An 18,952-nucleotide genomic window follows, 5' to 3' on the forward strand; every position below is an offset into this window, starting at 1 on the left:
GTTTAAGGAGCTGTATGAAACTGTCCAGTATTTAAGGCTAGCTAGTTTTATCTCAAGCCACGTTTCTAGGTGTAGATTCAAGATTAGGATTCCATTTACTTTCCATAATCACATGTCTACAGTCCAGCTTTCTCTATCACTTTCCTAGTTATGCCACACAATCTAGCTTTTCAGATTGCTTAGAATTCCAATATTGTAATACACTTCCAGTCTCCTCATACTCTTCCACTGCTTTACACCTATATAAGTCAAATTTATCTTTCAAGACTCACCTCAAACGTCTCCTTCAGGCAGGCTTTGCTGAGCCCTAAACCTGAACTAAATAATACGTTTTGTTCTGCTTCCTAAGTATCCTCTGCATATCCTTTGATATATATAACTCTGTGATCAGTTTAGTCTATGTCTTCTCTACTAGGTTGTAAACTCTTTAAAGGCAAATATGGTTGTCTTTCATCCCATCTCTAGAAGCCTTCATTCACTGAATAAATGAGTCAGTTAATTAATAAAAATGAATTATATTCTAACTTTTTTTATACCATAGAAAACTGCGTGTTTGCAGTTTTTAGGAGTGTATAGCAAATATTGTCACCATTAGGGAGAGGACTAGATTTGTTTAAAACTACTGGTGATTAAACTCGTGTTAAATTTTATTCCAGTGCTCAAAATAAAATCAATACTTAGTTACTATAACAAGTTGGTAGTACTGTATTGGCACTAATTTACTTTATGAACGTTATCTGAAGATACCATAATTAACACATCATTTCTACACATTAGCAAGTGTTTTGGGCAGAGTCCACAGATAATTATAGGCCTGAAAGGTTCTCATCAATGCTTTCGTAATGTAGCTCTTACTTACATATGCTGATCAATTTGGACAAACTATAGCAGTTTAATAATGAAACTCAGTCTGAAGGAGTGGAGGAATTTTAAGTTTAGGTTGCATTTAATCCAGATTGGCAGTTAATGCTTGCATTATGTTCCAGTTTAAAAAAAAAAATAATATTGTACAATATTCTGCTGTGTGGTTGAAGAAAATGAAACTTGGTTTTGGTGTGAATACTGAGGTTACAAAATCTATCAAGTTGAATTTTAAGAGAGTATTATGTGTTAAATTCTATCTATCTACTGTACCAGTTAGGATCTTTTCAGAAGAGAGTATAAAGAGTTGTATTTCTAAATGCAGTTTTATGATTCCCTTAAAGAATGTACCTGAACTTCCGGACACTACAGAGCATTCTAGAACTGACCTTTCCCGTGATTTAGCAGCATTGCATGAGATTTGTGTGGCCCATTCAGATGAACTGCGAACGCTCAGTAATGAGCGTGGTGCACAGCAGGTAGGTTTTTGCCAACCTTTTTTAACAATGATGTTCCTCACACTTAAGCAGAATGTCAACATAAGATTCTTTGGGAGGTGATAAATAGCTGAATTACAGTCTTATTAATTATATTAAATTTTTGAGAATCTGAATCATAATCCACAAAGATCGCAGCAAACAGGAATAATGAGCTCAGACTAAGATTACATATTTTTGATACTGCAAAATGTCAAATCTTGCTTTTAAGTTAATGTGTACTGAAAAATGGTGGTGTTCATGCACTTCAGTGGCATGTATGAAAATGGTAAGTGAGCTAATGATAAGTCAGTAGTGATGTGGCTTTTTCTGTCTCTTCTGTCACACGGTGCATGGCCAAGTAATTTGCAAACTGTCAAACACATGAGAATTACTCAGGAAGATTGGTAAAAATATTTCAAGCTCCAGATCCAGAGATTGTGTAGTGTGGCCTCAGAAGAGCTTATCAAAAATGGCAGTTTCTAAGTACCGTCACCACAGTGGCCAACCATTTGGCAAGGACCTTATAGAAGAGATTAACACGTTGAGAGTGGTGATTCTGAGTTCTCCTCAATCTGAGATTCTAAAGTTCTCAAGGTTTTTCGAGTTTAGATAACAGCATGGCTCATTTAGGTTCCAGTCACTTGAGAAACTTACGCAGAATATGTGCCATGGACCTACTTATATGCCCCTGGCATGTAGAATGCCTTCTTGCTACACTGACTTGCTTTAAATATTAAAAAAAAAATCTTATTGGAGCATTATTAGGCTGTAACCTGACTGCCCTCATGTGCTCCTATAGGGCTTGAGATGTGTCATTTATAATGATAAATCTTTCTTCCGTAAGGTGTTCTATTCTAAAGAGTGTTCTGGCCTAAGTAGGTATGAGAATGCCAAACGCAAATGAGTTTCTATTTACTTTAGTGTACAAAAATTCTCTTCTATCTCGACCAAAATAATATGACCAGAAATAGTCAAGGGCTGAATGATACATACTTACAATTTTATGCTTTTTTTTGAGTAGAATGGTAATATTATTTTATTTATTCCTTTACGTTTATATGGCTTTTTTCAAATCCAGGTTCCCATCCCTGAGATTTGACCAAGCTTTCATTTATTTACTAATTATTTTCATACTGTTTTTCCTTGTCTAGCACGTACTGAAAAAGCTTCTGGCTATAACAGAACTGCTTCAGCAAAAACAAAACCAGTATACAAAAACTAATGATGTCAGGTAGCAACCTTCCACCCTTCGCCGCAGTGTTCTGCATGGATTCAGCATGCCCAACATGGTAATTCACATCAGTATAATGTCTCCTTTGCTCTTGCCAAAAAATAGCACACCTTTCCACATTCCAGTAATGTGTGAACTATGCAAACAAAACTCGAGATTCTGCTGGTGAGTAACTGCGCCAGCAGCTTTGTAAGCTATCTGTGCAGGATATTTGCACTTTTTCCACATATGGAATCTTTACCAACCTCTGAGCCTTGGTGTACAGATCACCTTTCACACAATGCTATGACCGTATCTTGAACTTGGAAAATATATTTTCAATACATTCAATTGCCAAAGTTTTGCTGTCTCTTGGAAAAAGAACTATGAAAAAAAGCATTCTCTGTTGACAATTGAGTATAACTGGATTGCGGACTGCTCTTACTGTTACTTCTTCCTGAATTAGGAATATGACCGTTTGACTGTTCAATGACTTTATTTGTATTTACAGTTTCCAGAGTTTACCATTACAATAGGAACAATCTTTGCTGTATACTTTTTTAAAATAACTGCTATTTCTCTTTGCTGGAACTGTTGAAAGAAAATATATAGAATGGATCTATTGCTCATCAGCTTTATTTTTTAAACATACCACTTATTTTGTTCGAATTGTCAAAGACTGTATTTAGATCTCATAATGCTTTTTTGTTAAATGTTTACAACAGTAAATAGTTTGAATTCAATAAATATTATTGGTCACTGTGTACTGATCAACGCATGTTACCCATTCAACCGTTTTATAGATTACCGATTTATATGTTTAAAAATCCTAGAATGCTTTCATTGAAAGTATTCGTTAATTCCAAGTTGATTTTTTAAATTATGCAAACAATTTCATCATCAGCCACTGAACAGCTATCCATCTTTGCCCTTCTGACTACTTGTTGTATCTGCTGGATATTTAGTTTGACTGTATAGTTTTATTTGCTTCTGTATGTGTATTTTTGTGAAGTATTCACAAGGGTTAAGTTAAAATAAAACCAAGGGATATAAATATCTGATTACTTCTGTCTAAATACAGCTAAACATTTAATAATTTCATTATTTTCTTCCTCCTTTTAGGGGCAGTTCAAATTTAGTACCAGAGCAAGGCCCAGGGAGATGAGATTTTTTTTTCTGGCTGATGGTCTCTTTTGAAGGATTCCATTATGTATTTGTTAACGATTCATTCCCTCCCATAAAACTGTGCAGGGGAGAGAAGGCATACAGAGAGCCAGACAGGGATGTACTGGGAAAAGCATTTCCCCAGTAAAAAAAGAAAATTTTCTAAAGGCCTAGGTTCTAAGAGCAACACTTTGTTTCTTCCTGTATTTATTTTAAGCATTCACGTGTTAAAACTATACTATGCAGAAATTTTGTGAGCCCTCAGCTGCAAGTATTAAATGCTGTTATTTGTATAGAGGTAGCTAGACCTGAAGTAGCTGCGATCACAGTTGAACAGTGATAGCAAAACACTAACAAACACACCAGGTGCTCCTTTTTCTTGATGTCAACCTAATTCCATCTTTTCCCCTCTGCTTTTCAGTTAGTTAGACAATAGTATGCCATTTGGTCTCCTTCCAGGATAGACTAGAAGGGATATGGACATCTCCAAAAACATTTCAACAATATGCAAAAAGGTCGATTCTAGTGCTCAGCAATTTGTTCTCTCCCACTACTCACATCTCAGTTTTTAAACCATACTGACCTGCCATTTCTCAATCTGAATTGCTTCTCCTGCCTTTTATTTCTAAAAAAACCCACAAACCTAAAGACACTCTGCTTTTTTTTATCTTAATGACATGCTTATTATTTCTTAAGCTGGAATAGGAAACTTACTTGTCATTTACCTTTGTAGGCCTTGGAGTAACTTAGGTGGTCAATGATGAAATGAAACCTCTAAACATTTTTTTAAAGGGTAGGAAAATTTTCAGAGATAAATGTGGACCATGCTCTGACGCCAAACTTTAGTGACCTAAAAAAGAAACAAGATAAATTCCCAACAGTTTGCCTTTCTGTCTAGAGCCTGGCAGGACCACTGCTTCACCGGGACTGCAGTGAAGGACTGTCAATTTTGGCTTCTTCCCCTCCACTTTTATAAAACCACACTTCATGAATTTTATTCCTCATTCCTCAATGAGAAGGAAATTAAAACAACGCAAACCTAAAATTAAAGAATTATTATTGAAGGATATGCATATAGTAAATACTACCGTCAAATACTGAAATGTAATTAAATGGTACCTACACTTTATGGAAAAGTACATCCTGGGATGCACTGACACTGAGGAGAGGTTTGCATCTGTAAAACTTACTTAGATTTAGGGCAATTGAGTTTCTCAGAATTCCTTCAACCCCATTTTCCAGAAACAATCTGACAGACCTTCATACTCTGGTTCCAACTCTAGGAACTGGGTAAGATCACAGTTAAATAACTGAATAAATGCTATAATAGCCAACATTCCTTAGCACTTTTAAAACTGACTACTAAGTTTTGTCTTTTGTGGTGCCTTTTTAAAAAAGGATAAGTTTGCTTAATGACATCTTGTATAAACAATATAGGCAAATAAATTACAGCTTTAATTTGGCTACCATAGAAAGACTGATTTGATATTAGTCATGGTGGGGCAAGATTACCCAAACTAGGTGCTATTCTGGCTCCTTTGAAGATGTTTTACTTCACATAAAGCTACCCTGAAAGGAAAAAATTTTAAATAACATAAATAGAAAAGTCTAATATATTTTGATGCTTTCACATTACTTCATTTTTGAAGTTAAATGCCAGATATGCTTCATCCTTCTGTTGATTAGTTAGCATTGACAAATCAATTTCAGATGTTTAGAGGGAATCTACCAGGTCATCGTCAGTCCATTCTTCCTAAGGAAAGAAAATGTTTGTTATAAGGATAACACTATACTGAAGCATAACCAGTACTGTTTACTTTCTTGCCTCCTTGCCTCCCTTTAGGAAAATGTTCTCCTTTCGCTATGCTGATTATAAAAGGTAAATAAACCAGGAAAATTTGTAGCAGTTTAACCTTATAATAATATGGCATGGTCTCACCAGACTAGTCCAGTGACAAGAATAAATGTTACAGTTGTGAACTTCTGCCTCTGATTATTCATTTTTATCTGACTTGCCAGGTACAATTTTTTTTTAAACAAGGGTAGGAGAAGAATCCTTGAAGATCAAAAAATATATCCCTACTGCCTTCTATGACCTTAGGAGGGATTCTTCATCAAGTAACTATTATACTGCTTCAGAACAGGCCAAGACAGAAGTGATAAAAATTCCTCTAATAATGGACAATGTACATAAAGGATGCAAAAAAAGAAATGAAAGCTTTCCAATACCCAACACCTCTGTCTATAATGCTTGCACTCTGGAACAGTAAAATCTTAACATTATGGTTGTACCAGAATATACAGCAATGATAACTTAAAATTTACCTTTGGAGAACATACCTCCTCATGTTTGGATTTCTTTGAGACATAATCATCATCTTCATAACCTTTCCTCTTTTTCCTGTAATTAAGCAACCATCAACAAGCAATCTTATACTGGCAACAGAATCTATAAGCTAGCGAGGCTATGAGATACATCTATTGAAGAACAAAGCCTGGATAAAGGGAAAGAGGTGAAAAATTATGGACAGAAAGACAATATCTTTCAAATTACTCTTTGAATTCAATGCAATTCTAATTAAAATTCTAAATAATTTTTCATGGAGCTTATCAAGTCAAACTCTGACCTGGGAAAGATGCTGCAAAAATAGCAAAAGAATCTGAAAGAGAACAAAGCATGGGGAGCTCGTCCCACTTAACATCAAAACACACACTATATGTAAACTATAGTAATTAAAAGTGTGGTAGTCGTCCCTTGGTATCTGAAGGGGATTGGTTCCAGGACCCCTCATGCATACCAAAATCCTTGGATGCTCAAGTCCTTTATATAAAATGGCAACAGGACAGTTGGTGCTCTGCATCTGCACATACGGAGGGCTGACTGTATCAGCAAAGAATTACAAGTATCAATGATCAGAGCAGACAGGCAAAAAACAACCAAGTATATATAGGGATTTAATCTGTAATGAGTATTTAAAATACCTAGAGAAAATCATGAAATATTTTTAAATGGCTGGTACAACAGGTTACTTATTTGAACAAAAATTAATATTACTAGATTTCTACCTCAAACCAGGCACAAACAATTGTAACTTGCTTTTACAGCTGAACAAAAGGCAAAATAAAATATTGATTAATTTAGAGTAAGAAAGGTTCAGATGTAAGTGTGTGAAGCAAAAGACAAGGTGCCTAAATAACAAAGTGAAAGAAACAATAGAAGAAAATAGCTGTATGATATATATAGAAAGATGGGTATATAAAAAGAACTACAAGAAAATAACACCAGAAAGTTGGGCACGGGTTATAATTATGCAATACAGAAGAAACACAAATGATTGTTAAACACAGAAATATCAATGCTTCAAAGTATTAGGGGAAATGCAAATTAAAATACCAACATGACACTATTTTTTCACCCAGACTGGCAAAAGTTAAAGATTGATACTATTAAATGTTATACGATTTATATGAAAACAATTATTTATTGTTGTTTAATTTCATATACTTATTTCATATACACATACACAGAGAAAAGCTTGGCAAAGGTAAGACACCAACTATAAGTTACCTCTCAGTTGAAACTGGAATTTAGGTTTTGGTCAAGGAGAACTTTGGTTTACCTGTATTAACTGGCTTTAATAATGACAATATATTATTGTGTATTGAAAAAGATAAAAGAATTTTAAAGACCAAGGAAAGATATTTTACCCTAAAGTAGTACTTACAAGTGGGTCCATGGACCAATGCTGCTGGTCCCTGAACCATTTCCAGTGTGCAATGAGATAAGTACAGAAATTAAGTGTATGTTTAGAAACTTTTATAGCAATTTGATAGATTTATTTATGACTGTTGATTCTAATAAAATTTAAGCTTATTTTTTATGTCTTTTTATTTTGTTTTTCTAAGTAATTGGTTATATTTTACAAAAGTATAGGTCTGTAATGGGTTAAAAAGAAAACCAACAGTCCTTTACAGACAGTTTGAGAAGCACCCCTCAAGTACTCATAGATATGCAAGATCTGCTTGACACAGTGCAAAGCAAATGGTCACCTGGAGTTAAGATGTAAATTCTGGCAATTAGGAATTTTGGATTATGGTCCATTACCTAGGTGGAAGGGTAGGATTAATAGTTCAATGGTCTAATTCAGAGGTTGACAAAATTTTCTTTGAAAAGGTCAGAGAGTAAATATTTTAGGCCTTGTAGGCTATGCAGTTTCTGTGACAACTACCCAACTCTTCTGCTATAGTGTGAAAACAGCAGTAGACAATAATGCAAACTACTGGGTGTACCTCTGTTCCAATAAAACTACTTCTATGAACAAGCAGTGGCCCAGATTTGGCCCATGGGCCATAGTTTGCCAATGCCTGGTCTAAGCCCATTTCAAAATCAATGTGAAAAGATTATAAATCAGTGCTTTAATACTTTCATTCATTAAAGTCAACATTTTTCTTTACCTCTCTGCCATCACTCCTTCCTTCCTCTTAGTTACCACTGAAACCCAGGAATGAAATTTACCAATTTTAAGTTCTATGCTAAGCCATGTTTTACAGTTACAGCTACAAATATAATCTAGTCCCATATGTTGCACACTTGATAAGTCCTTGGATATCCTCCTACTACAACTTTATAGTTAAAGAATTTGAGTCATGTGTACCTGATTTGAAGACCCTGGAATGCTGTTCTGGCTTCTCATATATTATCCAATAGGATACAATCCCCGATTAGAGATCAAAAACATCTCAAATGCATCTTACTGTTCAGATGCCAGAGCTAACCCCCAGTAAATTTTACAGAATGCATTCCACAGAATAGAAAATAATAGTTTTACCATTCCTATACCTGCCCAGATCCTCAATTGTTTTAAATGTCTAAAAGGGTTAAGTAGATCCTTCAAACTGCAAAGCATTAAGAACTTGAAAATGGTGATTTCCACATTCAGCCTACAAATCAATAAGACACATTAACAGTGTTTCTTATGGCTGCAGGAAGAGATCGAACAGCACATTTTCCTACTGGTTCTGTCTTCAATATAAAGTTACCACTGAGAGAAAATATGCCAAGTTTCCCCACCCTAGCTAACAGAAATAAGTGTGGAACAGTATACTTGTTCTTCAGAGGAGATACCAGACCTACAAAGAACTGAAAGATTAAAAGGGCAAGAAGAGGTGCAGGAATTCCCTAGGAAGACTCTGCCCACGGGACCCCACAAGAAGTAACAGAACGGGACAGGGCCCACAAGCCAAAGAACACATTAGTCAAAGCAGGAGCAGAATGTACTATAAAAGCCAAATTCGTAATTTATTATTTCATGTTTAATCCTGTTAGAAATCTCCAGTCAATAAAAAAAATCTGATTTAATGGGTAAGTCAGTTTTCCCCACATGAGCAAACATTTACCAATTAAGTAATTTAAGGACTAGGTGGAGACAGTAACAATTATATCTATTCTTGAATTAACAGTCTCGCATCTACTTACGTAATTATGTTAAGTGCAAGCTCAGCAGAGTGACATCTCTCCAACTTCTGTTTCAGAACAGCGACTTCTTCAGGTCTGGGAGGTTCATATTTTTTTACCAAGTTCCTCATGCCTATGTGGAGATAAAAAAAGGATTTATAGTAGATAATAAAAAGCCTTGTTCTCATAAGGGAGTTGAATGATGTTTTCCCATCTAGTTTTGGGAACAAAAAACACTCTTGAAATGTGATTATTCTTACCAGGATTAATACTGTTCCACATTAAAATCCACTGAACCCCATACTTCTAGTTAAGTTATTATAGCTGTCTGCTGCTTAGCCCACATCATGTATGGCCTAAAGATAAGCATGCTCTACTAGTCAGTATTTTTTTAAAATCCTACCATGGTCACTTTTTGCTTAGTTTTAATAAGGCTTTTAAAAAATCCCTACATGATTTAGTAAACATGCTTAGTTCCCTGCCACCAACCATATTCAAAAGATTCTATCCTACAGATGGCAGGCCAAGAGTGTACTACTTATTTACAGAGAAAACCATTATTACATAACATGTAATGAAGGGAAGATGCTTAGTAAAAACATGTCAGTGATCCTTTGCTTTAACAAAATACAAAACCTATACAATGAAGTATGACCAAGAAAACAAATATGTCCTCTTTAGGGTAACAGCACTGACTTTAAAATCGCAGAAACATCCTCTACCCTGGTCCATTCTGTTATTCAACTACAATAAACCAAAGAACATAAATCTCAAGATTTATTAGGGAAATGATGAGAGATCCAGGGCTTATTACTAGCCAGGCACGTGCTCCAAATGAGTGACTTATTTCATAATGCAAATAAAGCAGTGTTTGCAATTGAATTAATACTAGTGACTTAACACCCTTAGGACAGTATCTTTGTGTGAAAAATGATGAATAAGATACCTTAATATCGCTAAAGCTCTGAGTGTTTTATCAAGAGCTATTCTTATTTTGTACTAAAACAAATGGAGTAAAATAAAGGTACTGAGACAAAATCAGTAATAAAACTGTCAGCTATAAAATGAGCACAGTGAGTTACCTTTAAGACCTCTTCTACCTACTAAATTCCCTGATCCAAATGTCTATGGCCAAACTGCAATTAGCTTTGGAAGTGAACCCTCTAGTGGTATAACTGAAAACCTACCTTATGGTTCGTAAATCACAAGTCCATTTTTCTCAAAGAGGGAAGGCGTCAAAGATAATTTCAAGCAAAGAAATAAGAAATGATACTTCCATGCCCTGAAGCATGTTGACTTTCGAAACATAAAACATGTAAGAAGTACTCCCTCTCATCCAAGATCAAGATATTCAATCTCATATTTTATTGGTTTATTCAGTATTTAAACCATAAATTTTATTAACAAGGACAATTGGCACAAAAGGTTTGGAAACAAACAAACACACTGTTTTTAACCCTAACGAGTAGTCTAGTAGCCATGAGCATGCAGTGTGACATGAGCAAGTATGAAAATGGAAAGGACTGGCTAACGTAGCCACCCAGTTTAGTGGAGGTTCTGACTCAACAAGTACCTTCTGTACAGCTAAGGAAACTATATTCAATATCTTGTAATAACCTATAATGGAAAAGAATCTGAATCACTTTGCTGTACACCTGAAACTAACACAACACTGTAAACCAACTATATTTTTAAAAAGTGAAAGAAGAAAAAAAAAACCCTTAAGACAGTGTTTCTCAGCATCGACACTAGTTGGGGCTGGATAATTATTTGTTGTGAGGAGCTATGTTAGTTTCCTGAGGCTGCTATTAAAAATTACCACAAACTTAGTAAGGCTTATTAAACCAACAGAATGGATTCTCCCACAGCTCTGAAGCCCAAGAGGCTGAAATCAGTTTCACTGGGCCAAATTCAAAATACTGGCAGAACTAGCAAATGACACATATTAACTAGTTAAAGCTAATTTACCTACAAAGTGGAAGTTTCAAATTTAATTAGGCTTTAATTCCCTGAGATCTTTTTCAGTGCTCATCATATCTGGGTATACTTTAAAAGGACCCTGTTTTGAATCTCAATCCTTTCTGAATCTGATTATATTTTCACTTTCGTAAAAAGTTCTGTGTAAAAACTACTTTCTTTCATGTACCTTCTATTTGTTCTTCACCAATGTATCCTTCATGCCTCCATGATACAACAGTTCAATGTAAGTAAATCTAAACAATAATCTGTTATCTCAAGTTAAATACCAGGATGTTATTTACTTAGAAAGTAGCTTTGTGATAGAAGAGTATTTTATAAAGTGTTCTGTTTTACTTACTTTTCATTATATCTAGTAACTGTGACAAGCAAGTTCTGTTCTCTTTTAGCATCAGACTTTCTGATAAATAACTGGAAAAGAAAGAAAAGAAATTTAAATCTATTGAACACATATAGCACCTTGAGAAAATATGACATCATAAATTATTTTCCTCCATGTTCATTTCATCATCAAGGTTAGTTTTTAAATAAATTTACTTTAAAACTGTTAAATAACAATACTTTGAACTCTACTAAACTATAATCTATATCTCTTACAGTCTTAAGGATTTACTACAATTTATACTAGATTCAAAATGCTTAATGTTCAAGTTAATTTAACTTCCATAATATATTCAGAGAGAAAATGATATGAAACTAACAGGAGCAATACTCAATACTTTTAATGCTAAGTGTTTAATATTTAGACCCTATGAGTCTAATCTCACTCACTTTACAGGTGAGGAATCTGAGTCACAGGGACAGAGAAGTTATGAATAAAGTCAGGTAGCAGCAGAGCTAAAACCTGGCACTAATAAGGATTCTCTCTCCCCTTAATATCAAGTCCATGTTAACTATAATTGCTCTTGGGACAAACAGGTATTCAAACCCATAAGAACATCACCCCACGCTTTACAAATCTATTACATCTTTTTTGCATCAAGTCCAGATCAAAGGTGTTAATACTATTCCATAAATGTACATAAAGCCCAATTATCTGTTTTCTTGGAACTAATGACAGTGTAAAAATGTGATTTCTATTTTTAAATTTTTAGTTACTGAGGTTTTATATACTTGAACTTGATCTATAACTGATAAAAGCCCAAGTGAACAGATTCTCAAGGCAATGTAATCTTTCAAACATGAATGTAAAAAAAACTATTAATTTTTCTCGGGTGAAATAAAATTACAAAAATTAGAAAGACGATTCTTTAAGAAATTTTGTTGCTGTATGTCTTTTAAACTATCAAAATCATTTAAACTACATTACAAAGTTTTGATAACTACCTTTGCTGTTACATCTTCATCGTCTATTGTGGGAGTTTCATTTTAGGTATGGAAATCAATAACTCCCCTAACAACTAATACATTTCTTGTTATCAGTAATTCAAAATAACAATTAGTTTTTTCCTTTCACTTTTCTCCCTAAAACTCCTCACACTTCTGACATTTTTTTTTTTCATTACCTAAGAAGTCAAACTAGGAAATGAAAAATAAAGCTCTAAATCCAATGAAAAAGAAGAAACTTCTAATCAACAACAATGTAACATTCTATGACTAATAATCTTAAAGCCTCATTCAGAATATAACAACAGCACAAGGACTCCCCCCTTTTGAACTCAGTAATAAATATAAAGGCAATTTCCATGTATCTCAAAAGTTGCAAAGGATGTCAGAAGCTAAAAATGATTTGAAAGCATTTCCTCAAGAGAAAAAAATGCCCAAATGTCTATAGTCCCTGGGAATGCAACAAAAGTGTATTCAATTTGCAATCAGCCCAAGGTACCACAATTTCACTTTCACCTACCTATCTGAAATTATAACTAACTAAACTTCTAAGATGAAATACACTCTAATTTGGACCTTAGGATCCTTCATCCCTCTCTACTGACATAAGAAAAATCTCACCACTGAAAAATTAGCATATACCTGCATAAGATACAATGCTTAAATAGATTAAGCAAACAACTGGTTGTCTGAATTGTGAAAAAGAGGCTTTTTCCCTTACACTATGGAAGCTCCATACCCACAAACTCCATAGGTATCAATTTGCATGGCCACCCTTCCTACAAGGATAGCTTGTTCATTCTTGTATTTCTACAGTATAGTACAGTGCATGGTACATAGAAGGCAATGTAAAAAAAAAACCTCCATAAAGGTTTGCTTAGTAAATAAATGAAGGTATAGATCACTTTGGGATTAAATGTATATACTTAGACACAGTTGGTGAACTGTGTTTATACAGAAGAGGCATACCATAAATTAAACAAAATACAAGCCCACAATCCCTTATCTTGGATTTGTTTTGAAATTCAGAATTATTCATGTCTTAGAAACTTAACATGGTGTATATACCATGAAATGCGAAATACTTCAGTGATATCTCTGGGGCAGTATCTTGTAATCAGTAACATTAATATTTCTGCTAAGAAACCTAAAACTATTCCCATTCAGTTGAATAAAGACTAAATCACATCTGTTCATGTTTCCTGCCACTGTATCAATGGATTATGAAATTACAGACAAGGGATTACAAACATGCAGAAAAGTTTAAATTTAGAGAGTTTTATCATCTTTCCTCCTCAGCTGTTTCTAGGAGTGAATCAAGCAGAACTTCGAAGGTATAAAGAAATTAAATTGCTATAAAGAAATTAAATGTAAAGATTTTTAAAGTCTAACTTACTGCTAGCCTGTGCTTTAGTTACAAATGAATATAATAAATATCTAATTAACCTTCGCACAAGATATTATTCACTTGATTAAGTGAATTTAATTCATGTAAAGTGCTTATCACAGAGCCTGGTTCTCAGTGCGCACTTATGTATCAGCTATTAGTATCTATAGCTCACTAAAATTCATTTGGACATTCCCTCAAGTATTATTCATTCAACAAATCTTTACTGAATTCCATGTTCCATACATGCTCCACGGCAGGAGATTAATGATAAAACAAGGCAGACGTATTTGTTGCACTCATGCTGCTTACCAGTTCACAAAACTTCTAAATTTGCCATATATTGATAGCTGTTATCAGTCTTCTGAGGATCACCTGATTTAATTCTACTTCAGTCATAAATGGATCCTCTTAGCTCAAAAATATTTTACTGAATTTTTAAATATTTCCTTAAAAGGTGATTCCATTTCTTCCCTCAGTTGCCCTCAACAACCCTCAACCACGGGAGATATGAAGGACTAACGTTACAAAGTGAACCTTACTTACAAACTTGGGACTCCAGGAAGGAATAAACTGAGGGACTGAGTCTAATCTAAGTTAAAACACAAAATAATACCTTTCCATAGTAATTCCTGCTCTGGATGCACTAGATAAAATGGCAGTCAGAGCAATCTGGGAAGGTGTGTATAAAAGGTGAGCATCCGTCAGTGCAACTCTATTAAGAAAGTCATCAGCTGTTTTCCTCAAGATCTCTGGATTCTCCAACATGGGATAGCGAGTCTAGAAAGAAAGTTTGCAAATGTTATCACTTCTGAGGGTTTAATGGAGTAATAACAGTACAAAACTATTCCTATAAACCAGAAAGTGCTTAACACAGGATACTTTTAGTAACTCCTGTAAGATCTCATTTAGAAACCAAAACACCACCTCATTTTGATTTGAAATTCCTTCTACTAAAAGTTACTTCTGGGAAATGAATCTTTGTTTGATTACAGAATTATTTTTAGTATATGCCCAAGAAATATGGATGATCCCCTATTTTCTAACCATTCTTACCTTTTAAGATGAACCCTAAATCCTAAACCCCAGATATATTTCAGATATCTACATTCAAGTCCCAAAGCAGTTAAGAAATCTTTTCTATACTCTGAAACAAAATAGCCAGTCAACTGTACAATCACACACAGGTCTTGTCATCCCAAAATGCCTGACCTCTGATATGACAAACCCAACATTCTACTCTGACCACAGCGTTCCCTCTCCCAGTACGTACATTTGCTCAATTACTTCACAGCTGTTCTTTGACTTCCTCCTCAGGACCTCTGGTTCCTTATCCCTATACTTGCTCCTACTCACCAGGGTCCACTGGTTCTCATTTCCCTCTTCAATTCCCTGCCCCAGTATGCTGCCAACATATTTCCAGCAAAACTTCAATAGTGGTCGAATTCAACCAACCTGCTTTGCAACTCTACCCAGATTTCTGGGTGCTGCTAGAGAAAACAATACAACCAGCAGGTCTGGTAATATTACTATAAATTCAAGTTCACTGACCTCAACAAGGCTCTCAACACTGCCTAGCTAAAATATTCCATAGAAAATGTATTCTCCCATTTTTCAGTGATTATGTTAAACACTTTCTACTTGACTCAGTGTCTTTGATAATTCTCAGAAACTCCACTGCTCTCAGAAAATGATCTCTGTTGATAACAAAGACACTTCATTTCCTGCTATGGCCAAATCCCCAAACATAACGTTATCCTCACCCATTCTTTCCTCTTTCCCTCCGTTAAGAGAAACAGCCAGTTCTTCTACCTTGCTTCAGAATCCCATGCCAGGCCCTTCTACCACACTCCAAAGGAAAACTTGAGCTACACATGTTCCATTAAGCTTTCTCTACTAGCTTTCTAAATCAGTTTCTCATGCAAAACAAAACACGACAAAAAATTGTTCCTTTCTTCTACTTCTAGCAGTTCCCCCATCTTCTCAATCATCCCATCTTCTTTTTCCACTTCAAAGACAAGCTGTTTAATCCAAGTTATATACACTTGTTTTCTCACCTACTTATTCCCCAACCAGCTCCAATCTGCTTTTTTCCTTCACACTCCAAGAAGACTAATTTCACCAAGATCACAAGTCACCTTTCTGGCACTAAATCTAGCAAATGTCAACTGTTACTTTGCCTGAATTCTCAGCAGGATTGCCTGAATTCTGAGCAGGACTGGAGAGCCTCCCCTGATTATATTCTAAAAGTATTCTACTTCCCTTCACTTCTCCAGAAGTCCTACCTCTCTGGATATTCTTCAGTCTTCTTACTAGCTTCTTACTTTTCTCTAGCTACCCTTTAAACGGTCCTTATGGCCAATCCACTTTAAATCTTCCTGGGGTGGCAGTGATGCCCAAATCTATACCTCCAGCCTAGCCATCTTCTCTGGCCTCCAGACACAAATATCTACCAACCTGAATGTCTTGCAAGCAATCGAAATTCATCATGTCCCAAACCAAATTCATCAAATCCCTACCCCACCACCATCAATAAATCTCTCCTGCACCAGTTTCCTGTATAAGTGTACCACCATCCACCGATATGCTCAGGCCAGAAACCTGGGGGTTCTTCCACTGTCCTTGCTCTCTGTACGCAATCATTCCTCAAGCTCTACTGATTCTAAAGCCCAAGAAGCTCTCTCTGTACCCACTACCACTTCATGAGTCAAACCAACCACTATCTTTCTGCCTGAACTACTATAACAGCATCCCAACTGGTATCCCTTCATCCATTCGAATCCATTCTCCACGTTATGCCTGACACATACAGGTGTGCAATAAACATCTGACGCAGGCTGATGCATGAGTTTGCCAACATGCTTTTTATAGCTGCAAACCTAATCACGCCACTCTTCAGACTTGACCCTTTCACTGGCATCCCATTGCTCTATTCAGAATCTGTAACGTTACCTCCACAGTCTATACTCTGCCTTCCACTCAGGCAGCACTCCGTGGCAGTCCTCCCCATTTACCTCTAAGTTCTGTTTAGGTTCTTTAGTACACCATGGTTTAAGTCTGGGCCTTTGACCAGAAAAGTCTCTGAATGGGATGCTCTTCTACCACCCAATCCCTACTCTTGCTCTGAATTTTACTTCAAATTACACTTTCTCAGAACTGTCTCCCCTTCCTCTCAATCTGCTATCTCCTTCTAAATTACCCTGTATTTCCCCTTCTGTTAACACTTAGCACACTGAATATATGATTGTCTTTCCCATTAGACTGTAAGGCCTATAAAGTGGAGGCTGTTCCTGTCTTGTTCTTGACTACATCCTCAAGCACCATGTTTGACATATAGAAGGCACCCAAATTTGGCCACTCAAGATAAATGAACCAGTTTTTGACTTCTGTTCACTTAACTCACACTATCCAAGTCCTTCCTCAGGGCCAAAACAAATCAAGTTGCTTTTGTCAATGTTCTGACAAAACATTTATTTACTGTTATTTTTGATGCCCACATATTGACTTCAGTTCACAACGCCCTAAAAATAGAAGTCACTTAGCAATCTTCTAGTTTAAAATTAAAATTTTGTAAAATTTCTAAAAATAGAAGTCAGTTAGCAATCTTGTAGTTTAAAATTAAGAATTTTGTATGTATGAAGATCCAAGACAGTATACTTGAGTTAGAAGAGTTATCTTAAGTCTTTAAAAGCATTACAATTGTCCTCATTATGGTCCCTCGACCAGTATTTGCAAATCTACTAAATCAGAAGCTCAAGAACTACAGTCTGACAATCTCAGTTAATAAGCCCTCCATGTGATTCTGATGCACACTGAAGTTTGAGAACTATTGCCCTAGAAGTCCAGGCCAAACACATTTTAGCAAGCCTAACTGTGTAACAATTAGGATCATTATTAGTTATAATAAAATTTTGATTATTTTGGTTAAAGAACAATAGCAAAGGAGTTCACTCCACCAGTTTACTTTAGTCAGCAAGAATACCTTTAAATCAATGAGAAAGCCCTCAAAGGGTCTATAAGGATTGTGGACAATAAGGTGGAAATTAAGTTGCTGTATAAGAAGTAGTTCATATTCCAAAATCTGTTCGAGTGCCTTCTCTTGTCCAAGAGGACTCTCCCGCAGATTTCCAACAAACTGTGGACTAGACACATTGAATTCATCCACTTTGCAGGCCAAAAATGCACAAGTGAGCCTAGAGGAAAAAATAAGGGGAGGTATATGTATATACTTCGAGAAATACCAAAATATTTCTAAAATATGTTCTAAAATTGCCTAATATTCACAAATGACTATACTAGACATCTAAGGAAATTGATTTAAAAAAAGAGAGAGTTTCCTGTTTAATCTTTTTATCCATACAGAGACTATAAAAATTAGGTTGAACTGTATTAACAGTGCCACAGCATTCAGTCATTAGTAACTTAATGCCAGTTTTATATAGTTCAGCCTAAATATCTGGAAAAACAAAATATCTGAAGAATAAGGGTACTCAGCATCATGAAATATAGATGGAAGAGAAAAAAAAAATAGTACACACATATGTACATATGGGCCTGAGAAGAAAGGTATGTTAAAGAAACATTATGGAAAGCCATCAGTGGAAGTCTCCAAGGACATTTAAATAGGGGATTATTACCTCAGGAACAAACCTATGAAACTCTCATGGCTATTACATAAATTTCAGAGTGAGAAATTAGTAATAAGATTACCACAAAAATCAAGACTGGAAGTAACAAGGGCCTGACCTAGACTGGTAGAAATGGAAATGAAAAAGAGAAAATATACAGGGACAGCACGATTGACAGCAAGTTCTTTGATGAGTCTCATACTAACTTCATCCTTATTTTTAATGATAAGCACAGTGCTTAGCAGAGAGCAGAAACACAACAGACCTTTGTTCAAGTGAAATGACTGTGGAACTATAGGACTTGTAAACTGACGGGATGTACAGGAGGAGGAGTAACCGTAAATGATTCTCAGTCAGAGCAAAAGGGCGAAGACAGGTTCGGCTAACAGAAAGGGATATTATGGAAGCCAGTTTAAGAAAAACAGAATCTGAATTTGGACAAGTGCCAATACAGATGCCATCAGT

At 35.4% G+C, this 18,952-nt stretch overlaps 2 protein-coding genes and 1 long non-coding RNA gene across 11 annotated transcripts in view; 1 reads left to right on the top strand and 2 right to left on the bottom strand.

The window, feature by feature from the left end:
- RASA1 (RAS p21 protein activator 1) overlaps positions 1-3,601 on the top strand; it is a 108,506-nt gene extending 104,905 nt beyond the window's left edge. For 2 of the 3 annotated variants that reach the window (XM_082375502.1, XM_082375503.1), the window contains exons 24-25: positions 1,206-1,340; positions 2,492-3,601. In XM_082375502.1, coding sequence (XP_082231628.1) covers positions 1,206-1,340; positions 2,492-2,575 — 219 coding nt within the window. In that variant the 3' untranslated portion in view covers positions 2,576-3,601. Of the gene's footprint in view, positions 1-1,205; positions 1,341-2,491 lie in introns of those variants that run through there. The other variant, XM_082375504.1, reaches the window with a different exon arrangement.
- The window catches only part of LOC309622564, an 867,398-nt gene that overhangs the window by 704,607 nt on the left and 143,839 nt on the right, over positions 1-18,952 (bottom strand). The gene's annotated exons all lie outside the window — the stretch shown is intronic.
- Positions 1-18,952, bottom strand: part of CCNH (cyclin H) — a 339,640-nt gene that overhangs the window by 310,200 nt on the left and 10,488 nt on the right. Inside the window, exons 4-10 of one of the 7 annotated variants that reach the window (XR_014240269.1) lie at positions 17,842-18,052; positions 14,476-14,639; positions 11,487-11,557; positions 9,191-9,302; positions 6,040-6,115; positions 5,351-5,467; positions 3,752-4,564 (exon numbers count right to left, since the gene is read on the bottom strand). Coding sequence is in view for 3 of the 7 variants with exons in the window: in XM_082378396.1 (XP_082234522.1) it covers positions 5,995-6,115; positions 9,191-9,302; positions 11,487-11,557; positions 14,476-14,639; positions 17,842-18,052 (679 nt within the window). In the remaining 4 variants the exon portion in view is untranslated. Of the gene's footprint in view, positions 1-3,751; positions 5,468-5,979; positions 6,116-9,190; positions 9,303-11,486; positions 11,558-14,475; positions 14,640-17,841; positions 18,053-18,952 lie in introns of those variants that run through there. The other 6 variants (XR_014240266.1, XR_014240267.1, XR_014240268.1 and 3 more) reach the window with 6 other exon arrangements.

The sequence above is a fragment of the Balaenoptera borealis genome (assembly GCF_965194805.1).
Source record: "Balaenoptera borealis genome assembly, chromosome: 2".
Classification (NCBI taxonomy): domain Eukaryota; kingdom Metazoa; phylum Chordata; class Mammalia; order Artiodactyla; family Balaenopteridae; genus Balaenoptera; species Balaenoptera borealis.